Source organism: Rhipicephalus sanguineus, unplaced genomic scaffold (assembly GCF_013339695.2).
Source record: "Rhipicephalus sanguineus isolate Rsan-2018 unplaced genomic scaffold, BIME_Rsan_1.4 Seq484, whole genome shotgun sequence".
Lineage (NCBI taxonomy): Eukaryota > Metazoa > Arthropoda > Arachnida > Ixodida > Ixodidae > Rhipicephalus > Rhipicephalus sanguineus.
The window spans coordinates 856,397-869,574 of NW_023615352.1; the positions used below are offsets into that span (position 1 = coordinate 856,397).

Here is a 13,178-nt window from a genome sequence, read left to right on the forward strand (position 1 = left end):
AGTTGCCTTGAAAAATCTATTTTCACGCAGCGTGAGGTACCCAAACGAGTAACTTTAGCGATAACGCTAGCTTCATTAGCTGGCTTGACAAGGGCAGACAAGTCGGAGCGCCGCGAAGGCCCGAGGGGTCAACACCATCATCTTCATTCCTGCTGTCCCCAACGGCAACATGAAGCGCCTCAACAGGCAATCTGTTTCGGCTCTGCTCGAGAGACTGGTGCCAAATGAAATCATCGACATCAGAGTGAACCCGCGTAAGAATGTCATGGCGATTGATGTTTCGCATGCTGCCGCTCTGAACGTACTACGCAACGTCACAGAGCTGGATGGAATCAACGTCCGCTCCTACATCCCTATGGGCTCCAACATCGTCGCCGGCGTCATCTACGACGTTGACGCAAATCTATATAAAATGTACACAAATCAAATGCATACATTGCACGTATTTACACAATTTGAAAACGTGAGTTAAAGAATGACTAGGCAACTCAATCACTGCATTTGAAATTGATGTTGACACCGACGACAGTGAGGGTGGGGTAACGTTGCCTTCAACGAGTGGTGGGACACTGATTGAAGGTACTGTTGATTCCATCGCATCTACTCGAGTCAAGCAAAGCGTCAAGTCAAGCGAAAAGACGCCCTTGACTGAATTCCGAACGCGCGCTCCGCCGCTTATAGACACACCGCCCGCGTTCGATGGAGAGGAGGGAGGGAGGGGAAGAAGCTTGCTGCCGGCACGAGACGAGCCGAGCATGCGCAGTGGGGGTGTGGACGGCGCCGCCGACGCCGCAGGTGCGACTAAGAAATGCTCCGCATTTAAAAAGACTAAGAGTTGCTTTAAAGTGCATTTGTACATATGTGTGTTTGTATCGTCGTTCCTGGCGAAATCAATTATGGCAAAAAGTTCGTCTAGACGCACTCATGTCGCGCTCTCGCGTGCAACAGTTTCTTCAGCCCTAAAGCACACGTTACGCGAAACGGGCATGAAGGAAGACTGCGTCCGCGCAGAAAGTGTCCTGGAGGCGGCACCAACGATATCCGCCTTCTTGCGCCTGGCGTAGGACGTCCAACAATGACGTTTCCCTGCAACCCCATCTTCAACAAAATTTTGCTCAGGAACAAAATTTTTGACAGACACAGATGCATTTTTTTACATTTTACGACGATCTGTTCGAAGCGCTGAAGCAGTTTCCAAGACGGAGAGAGTTTCTTCGGGCACAAAGCTCATGAACGAGGCGTTATCCAAATCCTGTATACTCCTAAAGTTCCGCTTAGCTAATCTTTTTCTTGTGCTTGTTCAGAGAGTGCTAAACGCTCGCTTTGGGCAGTGCATGTGAGCCATAAATCTCAGGGGAGTACAAGGAGCGCATGAATATTCAGATAGGCTGCTCAATAGAGGAGTGCCGGGCAGTAGACGACACGACTGACGGACGTGATAGCTGATTCGCTGTAGCGATTTGAACGTTTCTTTAGTGCCGTTTATATTTAAGTTTATTGCAACAGCAATTATATGGACAGTCTCACCGGGTTTGCGCCGTCGCCGTCATGTCCTTCCGGTACGAAGTCCAAATTGATAAGATCCCCCCGCGCATTGTATCTTCTACCGCGGGTAAAAGCGTGCGAGCGGGGGCGACGAACGCGGCCGAAGCAGAGATCAAACAAGCCGGCCCATTTCGGTCGCTCGGAGGGTGCATGCGAGAGCATCACCCCGCTCGGGAGGCCTGCCGTCGAAGCAGACAGGAAACGCCACGACGTTAAGGGGTATTCACACGAGGGAGAAATCCTCGGGGGAGACGGGGGGATTGCTGATCACGTGACCGCGACCTCACGCATTAGTGAGTGCGCGCCAGAGAGCTCGTCTGTCAGAGACTGCCAGAGAGCTCATCTAGCCGATGATGTTCATTTGATTGTTTTCATCGAACTTCGAATGCAAAATAAACGGATGCAAATATGAGTGAACAATTTTTCATCATACACTTCATGATTATCGAGAATTATTTGGTAAACAACATTATAAGAAAATAAATAGCATCATCGGCTAGACCAGCTTTTTGGCGATCTTACTGCATACTTTGCTTTTGTGTTTGACGAAATGAGGTTGCCAAGAATCCCCGTAAGAATTGTGAAAAAAAAAGGTTGTAGAACTAGCATATCTTTTGTTCTAACGCAGCTATTAAAAATCTACTCAGAGATTTGGAATCTGCAGAAAAAACTGAATAAGTATTAAATTTCATTCCATTCACTCAACTATTGAAAACGCACTTTTCAAGACCCACGTCTCCCATTAACCGCTGTCGCGTTGAAAAAGACTGTTCCATTCATTACAATAGTGTTCAGTGAAAATAAAGTAATCCTACAGAAATCACATGTGCTTTCGGTTTTAATTTTTACCGGCACTACAATCATCATCGCGTCTACCAACCAGTGTTGTGGGCATGTTTCACGCCAATGGAAGCAGACCGAACGCAGATCGAAAAATTCTGTTTTAAAAATTTCTACTCACTTTCCAGAGAAACCGCTGTGAGGTTGGACACTTCAGACTGTACGCTTTATACTGCGGTACAAAACAGAAAAACTATGAAGGACGGTGGACAGTCCCTTTAAGAATATGCAGCGCACTGCTATTTAAATAAAAATGGAGTATGGAGGGAGTTCATTTCACCCGACGCTCATTGCAGATGCTCTTTTTTGCCCCTACTGGTCATGACTAGTGAGAAATCCGGTACACGGCATCTGCAGAAGATATTGTTCGGATTTCCAACAAAAATCAAGCACATTCACGTGCGTGATAAGACGTCAGCAAAGAGTCGAACAACCACAAGACACAATTTGAGGAATTTTATGCACTCTCTGTATGAAAGTAACATGTTGATAAGACATACAGTCAAAATAAAAGAAAGGAAGCATTTCTATTTACAGCAAATACAATAGCACTGAAACATAATTAACAAACTTTTGTTGGAATACCAACAAGACATACGGCGGCAGTCAAATCATGAGGAGCCAACGGGCACTGCTGAGTGCAAGTGCAAAAGGAAATCAATGGCTTCAATCGACATTTCATTCCTTCATTTTACTCATGTGAATGCAATTCTTTTCGCAAGCATAATGCACTGAAGCGTAGTTCGCCTTCTTAATATCTGTAAGCTACGATGCGACTGTGAGACTTGTTGAAAGTGCATCTACACTCTCGAGTACTCCCCCTTAGGTGCAACTTTGCCACAAAACTCTTATTGTCATGAATCTTCCATGCGTTCAGTTGAAGCTGCATGCTCAGCACTTCACAGCAAGGAGTTCCACGGGTATCATCACACCCAACACCTACGTACTTGGGGTGCACGTGGGTACCACGCACATAGGTTCCCAACACAAGTACCAGCTATGCAACATGGAACCAAGTGCATGCATTTGAGATTCTTGCGTGGCAAAAATACACCGTTAAGGGGCTGCAGTTGTGAGGAGTGCCAGAATTCTACCCTAGATAAAACTCTCGAAATTGTGCCAACTTTTCTAGCCACAGCTCGCAAGTGATTCGCCAAACATGCCGGCCACTTTGCAGCCTCAGGGCTTTTACTCTAGCCAAACGTAATGAACCTTGCACTATCCAAGATCAACGGGACATGGCGGTACATTTCGTTTACGGGACCGCTTTCACAGCAAGCTTGCAAGAACACGCTGGGCATAAATCACTCGTGAGTACACCCAAAAATTTTGCTCATAGTAGGGTGCTGGAGCTGATAACAAGAACAGCCATTCGCTACACCTGTGGCAACAACAGTCTTGCTAAGAGTCTCACATTATTGTCAAAATTATCGCATTCCCTAATTCACCGGTGCTATAAACAAATAGACGGCAGAATGCGCCCTAGAAAACGGTGCTGTGCATCTCATGCCACACTCTCGTTGCTTATGGTACGAGTTGCAGCTGAAAGAAATTTGAACCGTACCTCCCAGTTGCCCAGGTACACAAATCTGGTTACAAAGCATAGACTCTCGACAGCTTATCAGTTAAGTGCACAGTAAAAGTACTACCTCACATGTGGACCTCCTTGAAAACCCTCCTCGAATATCTCTTATTCCTATGCATTAATTGCGATTTTATGATTGCGTAGCGCCGAGTTGTACGCTTAAAAAATTGCAAGAAAGAGGCATGCAGAATGACGTAGTGCAGGAGGGCGGCCTTGTGCTAGTGCACCTAGACACCATGGCTCACAATCACTGTAGAAGATTGGCGAAGAATTGCATGCAGTATGTCCTTCTGCGTTTCCCCTCTTTCTCTTCCTCTTTTTACCACGGAAAACTGTGCACTGCTATCATGCACATGCACCAAATAACTTTTTGCACTGCTTTACTACATCTCATTCATTTCTAGCAGTGTTGAACCATGAGCAACAGCACGTGCAGCAGTAAGCCTAACTTTATTATTCAATTTTTTGGACACAGAAAGCTGCTCACGAGGTGCAAACTCGGAAAAAGATACAACAACCCTTCGGCCACAGACTACACCTACTTTGCACAGGCCAATCGATATCTCCTCCTGACCAGCAAAGTGCATGCTACGGCGCCATCATTTATAAGAGCGAAGAATCCAGCTAAACTAATCGGTGTTAATGCTAGAGGCCCTACACATACTAAAGCGCCGTGAAGTGGTCATTTCGAGGCGCTGCACGTACACTTAGGCTAGGCTCCCTTGCACAGACTACTGACAGGTAATGCGTAGTGTCCTTAGATCTGCCTGTCTACTGGTCCTTGTGCGAACTATCATCATCTTATCGAATGTGCAACCACCTCCGAGATGCACCAGCACTTTCAAATAGGTCAGCTCCAGCTGCTTGTACGGTGGACCTGCATCAGGGTGTCCACGAACATCGCCACCCGAATGATAGCAGCTACATATTACATCAGCTGGGGCACCACTGGTGCCCTCCGCTGTTTGGTCTTGAGAAGAAGCACGAACACTTGCGAACGCACCAAAACATTGACGACTGCTGAATGAACAAGCCTAAAAACGAGCCCTTAATATCGTGACCAGCACAGAAATTCAAAATCAAGCCGCTGCAGTGAGGAAATGGCTAAAACAAATTACATGGCACTGATTTGATGACTGAACAAGGCTGCATTTTGACGAACGCGAGCAAATGCCTCCCTTACAGCTCAAACAACTTGACTAAGGACAACCATTTTATTTTTCAAAAATTGAGAATCATTGTATGCCTTGGGATATGTTTCCCAGGATCAAAGTTCCATAAAAACAAGTGAAAAATAGTGCTGTGCTATTTTTGTGGCCAAAGATTAGGTGCTGCACAGGTTAAAAAAAGCAGTGCTCCCGATGAGCAAGTGAATCGTGTCGGATTCTCTGCCACAGTGCATTGGAAACAAGGCGTGAGGAAAAAAAAAAAAGAACGTTGCAATAGCAGACACAATTCACCGCAATCAGTTCACAGTTGATACCTGTGCGTTTCACTCCCACGATTCAAAAACTTTGCTCCTTCAAAACTCGAAATGCTCAAGCTGCAACCCTCGACTCTCTTACACTGACAGTGAAAGAAAAAGTTGGGCTTGTCGAAATGCAATATAATTCAGTCCACAGCAGTCTGAAAACTTTCTTGTGACAAAACTAACTGATAAGTAACAGCTAAACAATTCCTAAACCGATCACAGCCCAGCGAACTGTACCTCCGTCTTGCCGGGAAACCTCCAGAACATCTCAGTAAGGTACAGCACGAAATCCCCTATGCCTTGGTCAAATCATCAGGCACCGCCGTCGAATCGTCACATTTTCCGCGAGCTCAACACGAGAGATGAACAGTCATTGAAGCCAAGCACGACAGCATGGCTGCAAGGTACCTCGGAACAGAAGTGTACCCGTCCAATTCTTGTTGCTCGGTTGCAGGCATCCAAAGTGTTCATGGCCGCAAGGCGACGGTCCTGACGAACACAGTCACGAGGTCATCACACAGACACAATCTGGGCACAGTCGCGATTGTCCTGGACGTTTTTGTCGACTACATCGAGGCAGACTCGTCGCCAATGAGTTGCACGGTCGTGAAGCGACGCTGGAGTCGTCGCACGGAGCCTAGCTACCTGAAATCATCGTCAGTGAGGAAGAGTCAGGCGAGACGCTCTTTCTTTTTCTCTTATGCTACCGTATTTTACACTGTGACACCATAATGTGTATTCAGTAAGTTTCAACCGTTGCAATAAAAATGTTTTATACAATGCCAAATATCGCATTTTATCCGAATGCTTGCACCTGATTGCGCTCGCAGTGGGGAGAAGAGGCCTTTCAGTGTCACCCTCTATAGCAGAGCTGTCGTTTATCCATTCCTGAACTTTTTCCTCTTGCCATGAAACGAGTTTGATTATAATCAGTATGCTTAACGAGGAAGTTTGTGTTCCCACTAGATTTTGCGGCTGCCCAGCTAAGGAAATATTAAATATTGAGCGCACTGCAAAAGCACCATCACAAGTGCAGATGCTTTCATGCCATTCCCCGAGTCTCAAGTGAATGCCTCCAGGCTCTTTCCACCAAACGGTTCCACACCAAGGGGTTTTCACCGCAATTTTTGTGTTCAAATTTTACGTTAAGAGGCTGGTGCCAGAGTACTAAGAATATTATAAATGCTCACTAAGAGAGTAAGGATTGTCCTTGGATTCATGCTACTCAGAATTACAACAACCTCATCTTTCCAGATACTAATGGTTTTTAGGTGCTTAGCACAGGGTAGCCAACCGGCCTGAGAACTGGCTAACATCCCCGTCTTTCCATTTCCTCCTTCATCTTTTTACCATAAACATTATCTTAAAGTCTTCCTCTTTAAGACTGAAGCCTCCGACAAACTTGCTTGCAAACTTCTCGTTATCTGAGTCTTTTACTTCATGGATGCCCGAGTGCATAGAAATTTACCATGAACAGAATTGACAATGACAAATCGAGCGACGATAACTCAGGCCACAAGTGAAAACAGCGATAAATCACCACCTGCAAATACACATAAACATTACCTTAACTTGCCCTAAAATTTAGGCCTCTCGTTAGGCTTCAACTTTGAGATATATAATAAAATCTTGGTAGATTGAATTCGCTTAAACCAAACAGCTGCTTATATGGCACAATTGCCTCTAATTCGGATTGTTTTGTATGACGGTGCTGTAAACAAATATTCCTGCTAAACAGAGCACATTTGCAGGATCCCTACCGTAGTTGGCTCAAGCGACTCAAGCACGGTAAAGATAAGAGATCAGCTAGTGATTCCTAATGTGACTTGTCATATTTTTTTTTGGTGCAACTAGAAGCAGCCACAAATGTTGAAAATATCCAGGTTTGCATTAAGAACATAGATCAATACTAGGCCTTTAAATATGATAGCATATAGCTTTCTTTGCATTACCTACACTGATGTTCACATTGTGTACGAGTTTTTATGGTATACCTGCAACATGAATGTAGTTTCTGACTCTCCAACAGGCTTAGGTTTTCAAAAACGCGACGATGGCCCCTCAATGCAAAAAACCTAAACAGAACTAAGCTTGTCTTATCTGTCATGCAACTTACTTCGAAATATGTATGCAGCCTCGCAACTTTTTCATTACGACATATGACGTTATAACGGACTGTTTTAAAAGCCCATTTTCATGACTCGGCCTTGAGTAAATATCCAGGTGCTTCTTGCAGGAATTTCTGAGGTTGTTCAGCTACGTATGGCGACACGCGCATTCTCCCACTGGTCCTATCGATAGGAGTACAACCCAGTTTCAAGTTTGCTGGTCCCGAGTTCAAAGGGCATTGCAATCAACTTTCCTCCTGCCTCCCAACTAGAATCATCAGTGGGATATCTCCCAGTTTTCCAGGTCCCTTTTGCAACTTTCCACAGCCGTTCTCAGTTTCCTTCTGAAGTGTGAGCTCAAGTTTTCACACATCGTATTCCCAGCACATCCTTTAAAGTTTTCAATCAGCCGAAAGCGCCCTCTCGCAAGCATTTCCAGACATTAACTGTCCTTCCCGAGGTCTTCCTCATGGGATTGCCTGACACACACTTACACATGCAAACACACACACACATGCAGATTCGCAGGGCTTTCGAGAAAATATCGAACACTGCACGGTACATTTGAACTTGCAACCGTGCTTTTCTTCCAAGAGCCTTCAACAGCAAAGGAGCTCCACCCCTTCCCCCAAGAAGAAGAAATTCTTCCCTCACAACCAGCCTCAAACACTGCTCCGCCGCCCCGTAGGAATCGAGCCTTCACGAGAGGTGGGGACACACGCTTTTAAGAACCCAAGCGGGATGGCGTTGCCACTTTTGAGAGCGCCCCTTGAAACCCCCACCCCCCCTTGTCACGCAGTGCAACCATCACGCAGAAATCCGCACCACAGTAGCTTCAACACTCTCCGTTCCGCAGCGAGAAGAAACTGTCACCAGAACGGCACGAGCGAGGCGAGCCAGCGGAACAGGGCCACGTGGAACAACGTCGACATGATGAAGAAGGCGTGCACGAGCACGATCCAGACGATGTTGAAGTCGACGCGCAGGGGCGCCTCGCGGAGAGGTGCGGGGTGGTCCTTGCCGATGTCCTCCTCCTCCCCTTTGCCTCGGTGGAGACGTCCCGGGAAGCGTCCCGTTCGGTAGAAGATGTCCAAGAGGTCTTCCTTCTCCGCCCACCGGTCGTACAGCCATTTCGTGAGGGCCTGAGAAGCGAACGAAAATATTTTAAAGCCGCTCAATTCAAACTGCTGCAATGCCTAAATCCGGGCAATGCGTACTTTTTGCTTGTCCAAGCTGAAAATATCCGCGGCCTTTGTCACTTCAGGCAGAACACTTAGTTCTTGTATCACTAACAGTCTCAAGTAAAGCCAACTGCCAGCCTAAAACATGGCCAAACTAGCCAACTGCGCGTGCGAACAATCGCACACTGATCTATCATGTTCAGAACGCTTGATGGGCCACTTTCACCTTAGTACACTGGTGCCATGCATAAAAGCATACTAAGATTGGGAAGGGGCTATCAGCTGTTGCAGGACACAGCACATGTTTTCGTTTAATTAGACAACTGTGCACACGCCGTACAATAAAGACTACCAGTATGATCGTTGACATCTAAAATTCTTACTGGCAAACATTCATAGCTGGCTATAACGCTGCTGCAGCCTGAGAAAAACAAAAACACAACAAACTCTCAATTATCTGGAAAGCAAAAATCTCGATCAGTGTGGAAAAAAAAGACGTCGCCACTTGTTTAGGGACATCGCAGAGCTGAGTCTCACCGCCGTATTCACGAACCGACCTTAACTTATCGCGGTAAGGCTACTTACGAAAGGAAGAGAAAAGTATAAGTATAAGAAAAGGATAAGGTGAGTTTCAAAAACCTGCCTTATCTTGCCATAAGTGCGCCTTATGGAAGGCGTCCTTAACTCGTCAAGTATGTGCCCTGGGAGCCAGGGTAGGTAAAGTTTTGTTACAAAATGATTACTTCGAGCAACAATAAATTAGTTTCATTGCAAGAAACCAATAATGGTATGCAAAAGTACCCATGCGTAAACACCAAAAATGTTTGCTAAGGCACCGCCCGCTTTTGGTGAAATCCACATTATTTGTCTGGCCACATTTGTTGACCCCCCGTCGACACAGTCGGGCCGCGAGAGCACGATTGCTATTTCGACGTCTTCTCACGTACGTTTTGTTCGTTGATGGTATTTTCGTGCTCGCTTCAGCGTTTATCGTTATCTCTCACTTTTTCTTACTACACTTGATTTATGCAATTGGTTGAGTGGTTTAGAGTCTTTGCCTTCTTAAATTGCGTTCATTATGAAACGACGCATCAGGAGAACTTCAACGACGAAGAGTGCGGCATCGCGGCCATGTCGCGGCGTCTTGACGGATCTCGTCAACAAGTACCGTGAGGTACTGCGTTGTTGACTTTCTTTCGGGCCATGAACGTGAACGAACTTCGTAAACAGTGTACTCTGTGGTGTGTGTGCTATCTTGTGAGTTTCTGAATACAATGTTTACCACCACCACCACCACCACCATCGGTATTTTCCTGCAGAGGCAGCACTGCGAGCAACTTCTTGACGGCACTTTTTCTAAAGCGGAAGCGACACAGAAATTCGTGCCCATCGTAGGTCTCCACCGGGTTCCACTGAGGATTCGCCGCGGCGGGTACGCGTATGCATACGCTGTGCCGTTCAATATTTTTTATTACGGTCCACAATATAATCAACCAACTGCGCAAAGTTCTCCCCCGCCATGTTGTGTGTCTACAAGGAAGCCTTAAGGTAGGTCATAGGCTACCTTAACGAGCCTTACTTATGACGGCGATAAGTACAAGGAAAGTTCTGCGATAAGTACAAGGTTCGTTCTTGAAACGCGTTAAGGGCGGACTTATGGTTAAGGGAGACTTAAGTCATAAGGATAAGGTTAAGTTAGGTTCGTGAATACGGAGGTCAGTGACCCAGAAATGAATGAAGCTCTTCTGGACAGTGCATAGGATAAATTCTCAGCAAAAGCAACCAGAACAAGTGTATTTACCACAAATGAAGTTTTTTTTTTAGGTAACGGCACACTTGCAATAAGTTTCGAGCTGCTGACCAATGTATTTTGGAGCTGTTCACAGTTACCAGCCATGCGGCTATGAGCTTGATCAAATTATGCAGCTGTTCTATGATAAAATCGACTTACAAGACTTTTGTTGCCTCAATGCACAACGGCAACAGAAATTCGCAGAATGTTACGAGTCAACCTCGATTCTTAATTCGGCGAATGATGATGCAAGAACAAAACGTGACCACCATAAATAAAGCTGCGCAATTCAAGTTGTGGCCTTACTTTCACGCAAGTGCACACTGCAGCTCTTTTGTTTTAGTGGTGTACGACAGTGTTTAATGTTGTGCACTCATCGGATTAAGCAGAGAACAAGTGGTTCGGTTTCTGACTGATTTCTTTGATTTCGCGTTGTTTCAGATACTTGGGAATCCCGCTTAATTAGGATATTTTTCTCGGTCCCGAGGCCTTCGAATTAACGAGGTTTTACTATATATGAGAATGGGGTCATTCACAGAACCGTAACAACTGCACATCATTTTGTTGTCACGAACAATTGGAAGCGCTAAAGAACTAAACATATGCAGCACACTTGCACGACAACTCAAACACAGGAAACGCAAAGGCATCTTGACCAGACTTCGGGAAGCATGGCAGCTTCTCCGATGACGATGAGCGCATGTCAACGCTACAGCTCTCTGGGCAACAGACACAGGTCTCGAGGCCTTATGTTTGGCAAATGCGCACGCCCAAAGTGATTTGTAAAATACGTCATAGGTACCATCTTTCGATTGCAAATACAGATCTCAAGGGTCATGCTCTTGCTCGAGGAAAACTTAAAAATGCCATAGGTGTCTTGTGACGAATTCGGGGGCGATCATCATGTCAGAAAGAAAAACAAATTTTGTAATTTCTGAAGTGCAGTCATTACGCAATAAAATACAGCACATAAATGCGTTAATATATACAGTAAAATCTTGGTGATACGAATCTCAAGGGGGAGTGAAAATATTCATATCAGCCGAAATTTTGTACGGTCGATCCCGGATATATCGAACTCGGATATATCGAATTATTGGCTATATCGAACAGTTGAGAAATCCCCTTGAATATCCCATGCAAAAGTATGGGGCTGGTGTGCACGTATATCGAACTCCCGCACAGCGAAACATCCGCTATATCAGACGCTGCTCCGCGCCGAAGCCCAGGAAGTGCATTTTTCCTAACAACTATTGATCATTTTTCGGCCGCGTTCTTGCAAGTTCCAATCCCTCGTCGCGCGCAGGTGACTAAATTGCGTTGCTCTAGTTCGTTGCGCAGCTTGTCAGTTCACCGGTATATTTGACGCGCGATCCACAGGTTTTAACACATGGGCTAGTGTTTTTCAAAGAGGCTGATTGCCGAGGGCACCAAAATGAGACTTCGAAGTGGCTTGGCAGCGTTGTTGTAATGTTTGCATTCCCTTCCTTGTCTGTTTGCGCACGATGGCATGCGGGCCCGCAAAGCATAGCCTTCGAGATCCGCAACCTAGTGACGTATTTTTAGTGTTATTGGTTTTAAAATGCAGGTCTCAGAGGCTATGCTTTTTTTCGCATCTCTCGCCAAAGTAGCGGCTGCCTTCTACAAAGCCACAAGTGCCATCGGTATCGCTAACATGTCGATGGTGGAGAAATGTTCTTCGTGCAGCGCAGCGTTGTTAGCGTTGTCTCTTGCGGCATGTGTACTCTTGCTTCGTTCTTGATAAATCGTCATTCGGGAGTCGAGCTAAACATTGTCCCGCTCGTAGCGATAAAAATGATGACCGGTGCTGGGAACAACGTCAAGTAAAGCACCGTCGTGTACTGTTTCCTTACGGGCCTTGGTGCCAGGTGACGACTTTGGGCGCGTCATGACTGCCGACTACGGCGTACGATGCGTCAGTAGTGAAATTTGTGACTTAGCGTTTCCGGGCGCCGTATCGGACGGGAGCACAGCAAGTGACTTTATCGGTGCAGATAACGATGTAGCTGTTTCTGCTTGCATCGATGCCGAGGTCGTAGCTAACGTTGCCGGTGCTGCGGAAATGGACCCGTGCGGTTTGAAGATGCCAGCCACCGCTGCCACCGCTAAACCTTTTACCGCGCTACAGAGCTCGCATCAGCGTTCAGCGTCGATCACCGCTGTTGTGGCCGAAGGTGCTGAATTTACTTATTTGTAAAGCTTCAATGATATTGACGATGACTTAATAAATTCACAGCGCGCAAGAAGCAAGACAAGTTTATGGACTATTTGCATGCGGAATAAAGTGCGCTAACTTGCAAAAGGAGAAGTTCTTGCCTTGTTCTTTGGCACATATGAGCGAATCGTTATGTTCCCACTTTTTACGATTTCGGAAAACTGTGTCGAGGCCTGCAGTGCTTTAATTAAAGCCTTAAATACGCATAATTCGTATTCCAAATTATCGATATATCGAACTATTTCGCGGTCCCCCTTGAGTTCGATTTATCCGGGATCGACTGCATCACCAAAAAGCTAGCAAAATTCATTTTCAAACAATGATATACGCACAAAACATTCATCTGCGTCGAAATGACTCGCGTACATCTTTCAGGGACACCCGTGAATGGACCGATAAGGAACAGCACAGCTGGCTGCC

The 13,178-nt window shown here is 45.9% G+C and overlaps 1 protein-coding gene across 3 annotated transcripts in view; it reads right to left on the reverse strand.

Annotated features, from left to right (window-relative positions):
• Positions 1 to 2,826: 2,826 nt before the first annotated feature.
• Positions 2,827 to 13,178, reverse strand: part of LOC119377510 (acyl-CoA:lysophosphatidylglycerol acyltransferase 1) — a 74,644-nt gene continuing 64,292 nt past the window's right edge. For 2 of the 3 annotated variants that reach the window (XM_037646938.2, XM_037646936.2), the window contains exon 7: positions 2,827 to 8,691. In XM_037646938.2, the coding sequence (XP_037502866.1) occupies positions 8,419 to 8,691 (273 nt within the window). In that variant the 3' untranslated portion in view covers positions 2,827 to 8,418. The remainder of the gene's footprint in view (positions 8,692 to 13,178) is intronic. The other variant, XM_037646937.2, reaches the window with a different exon arrangement.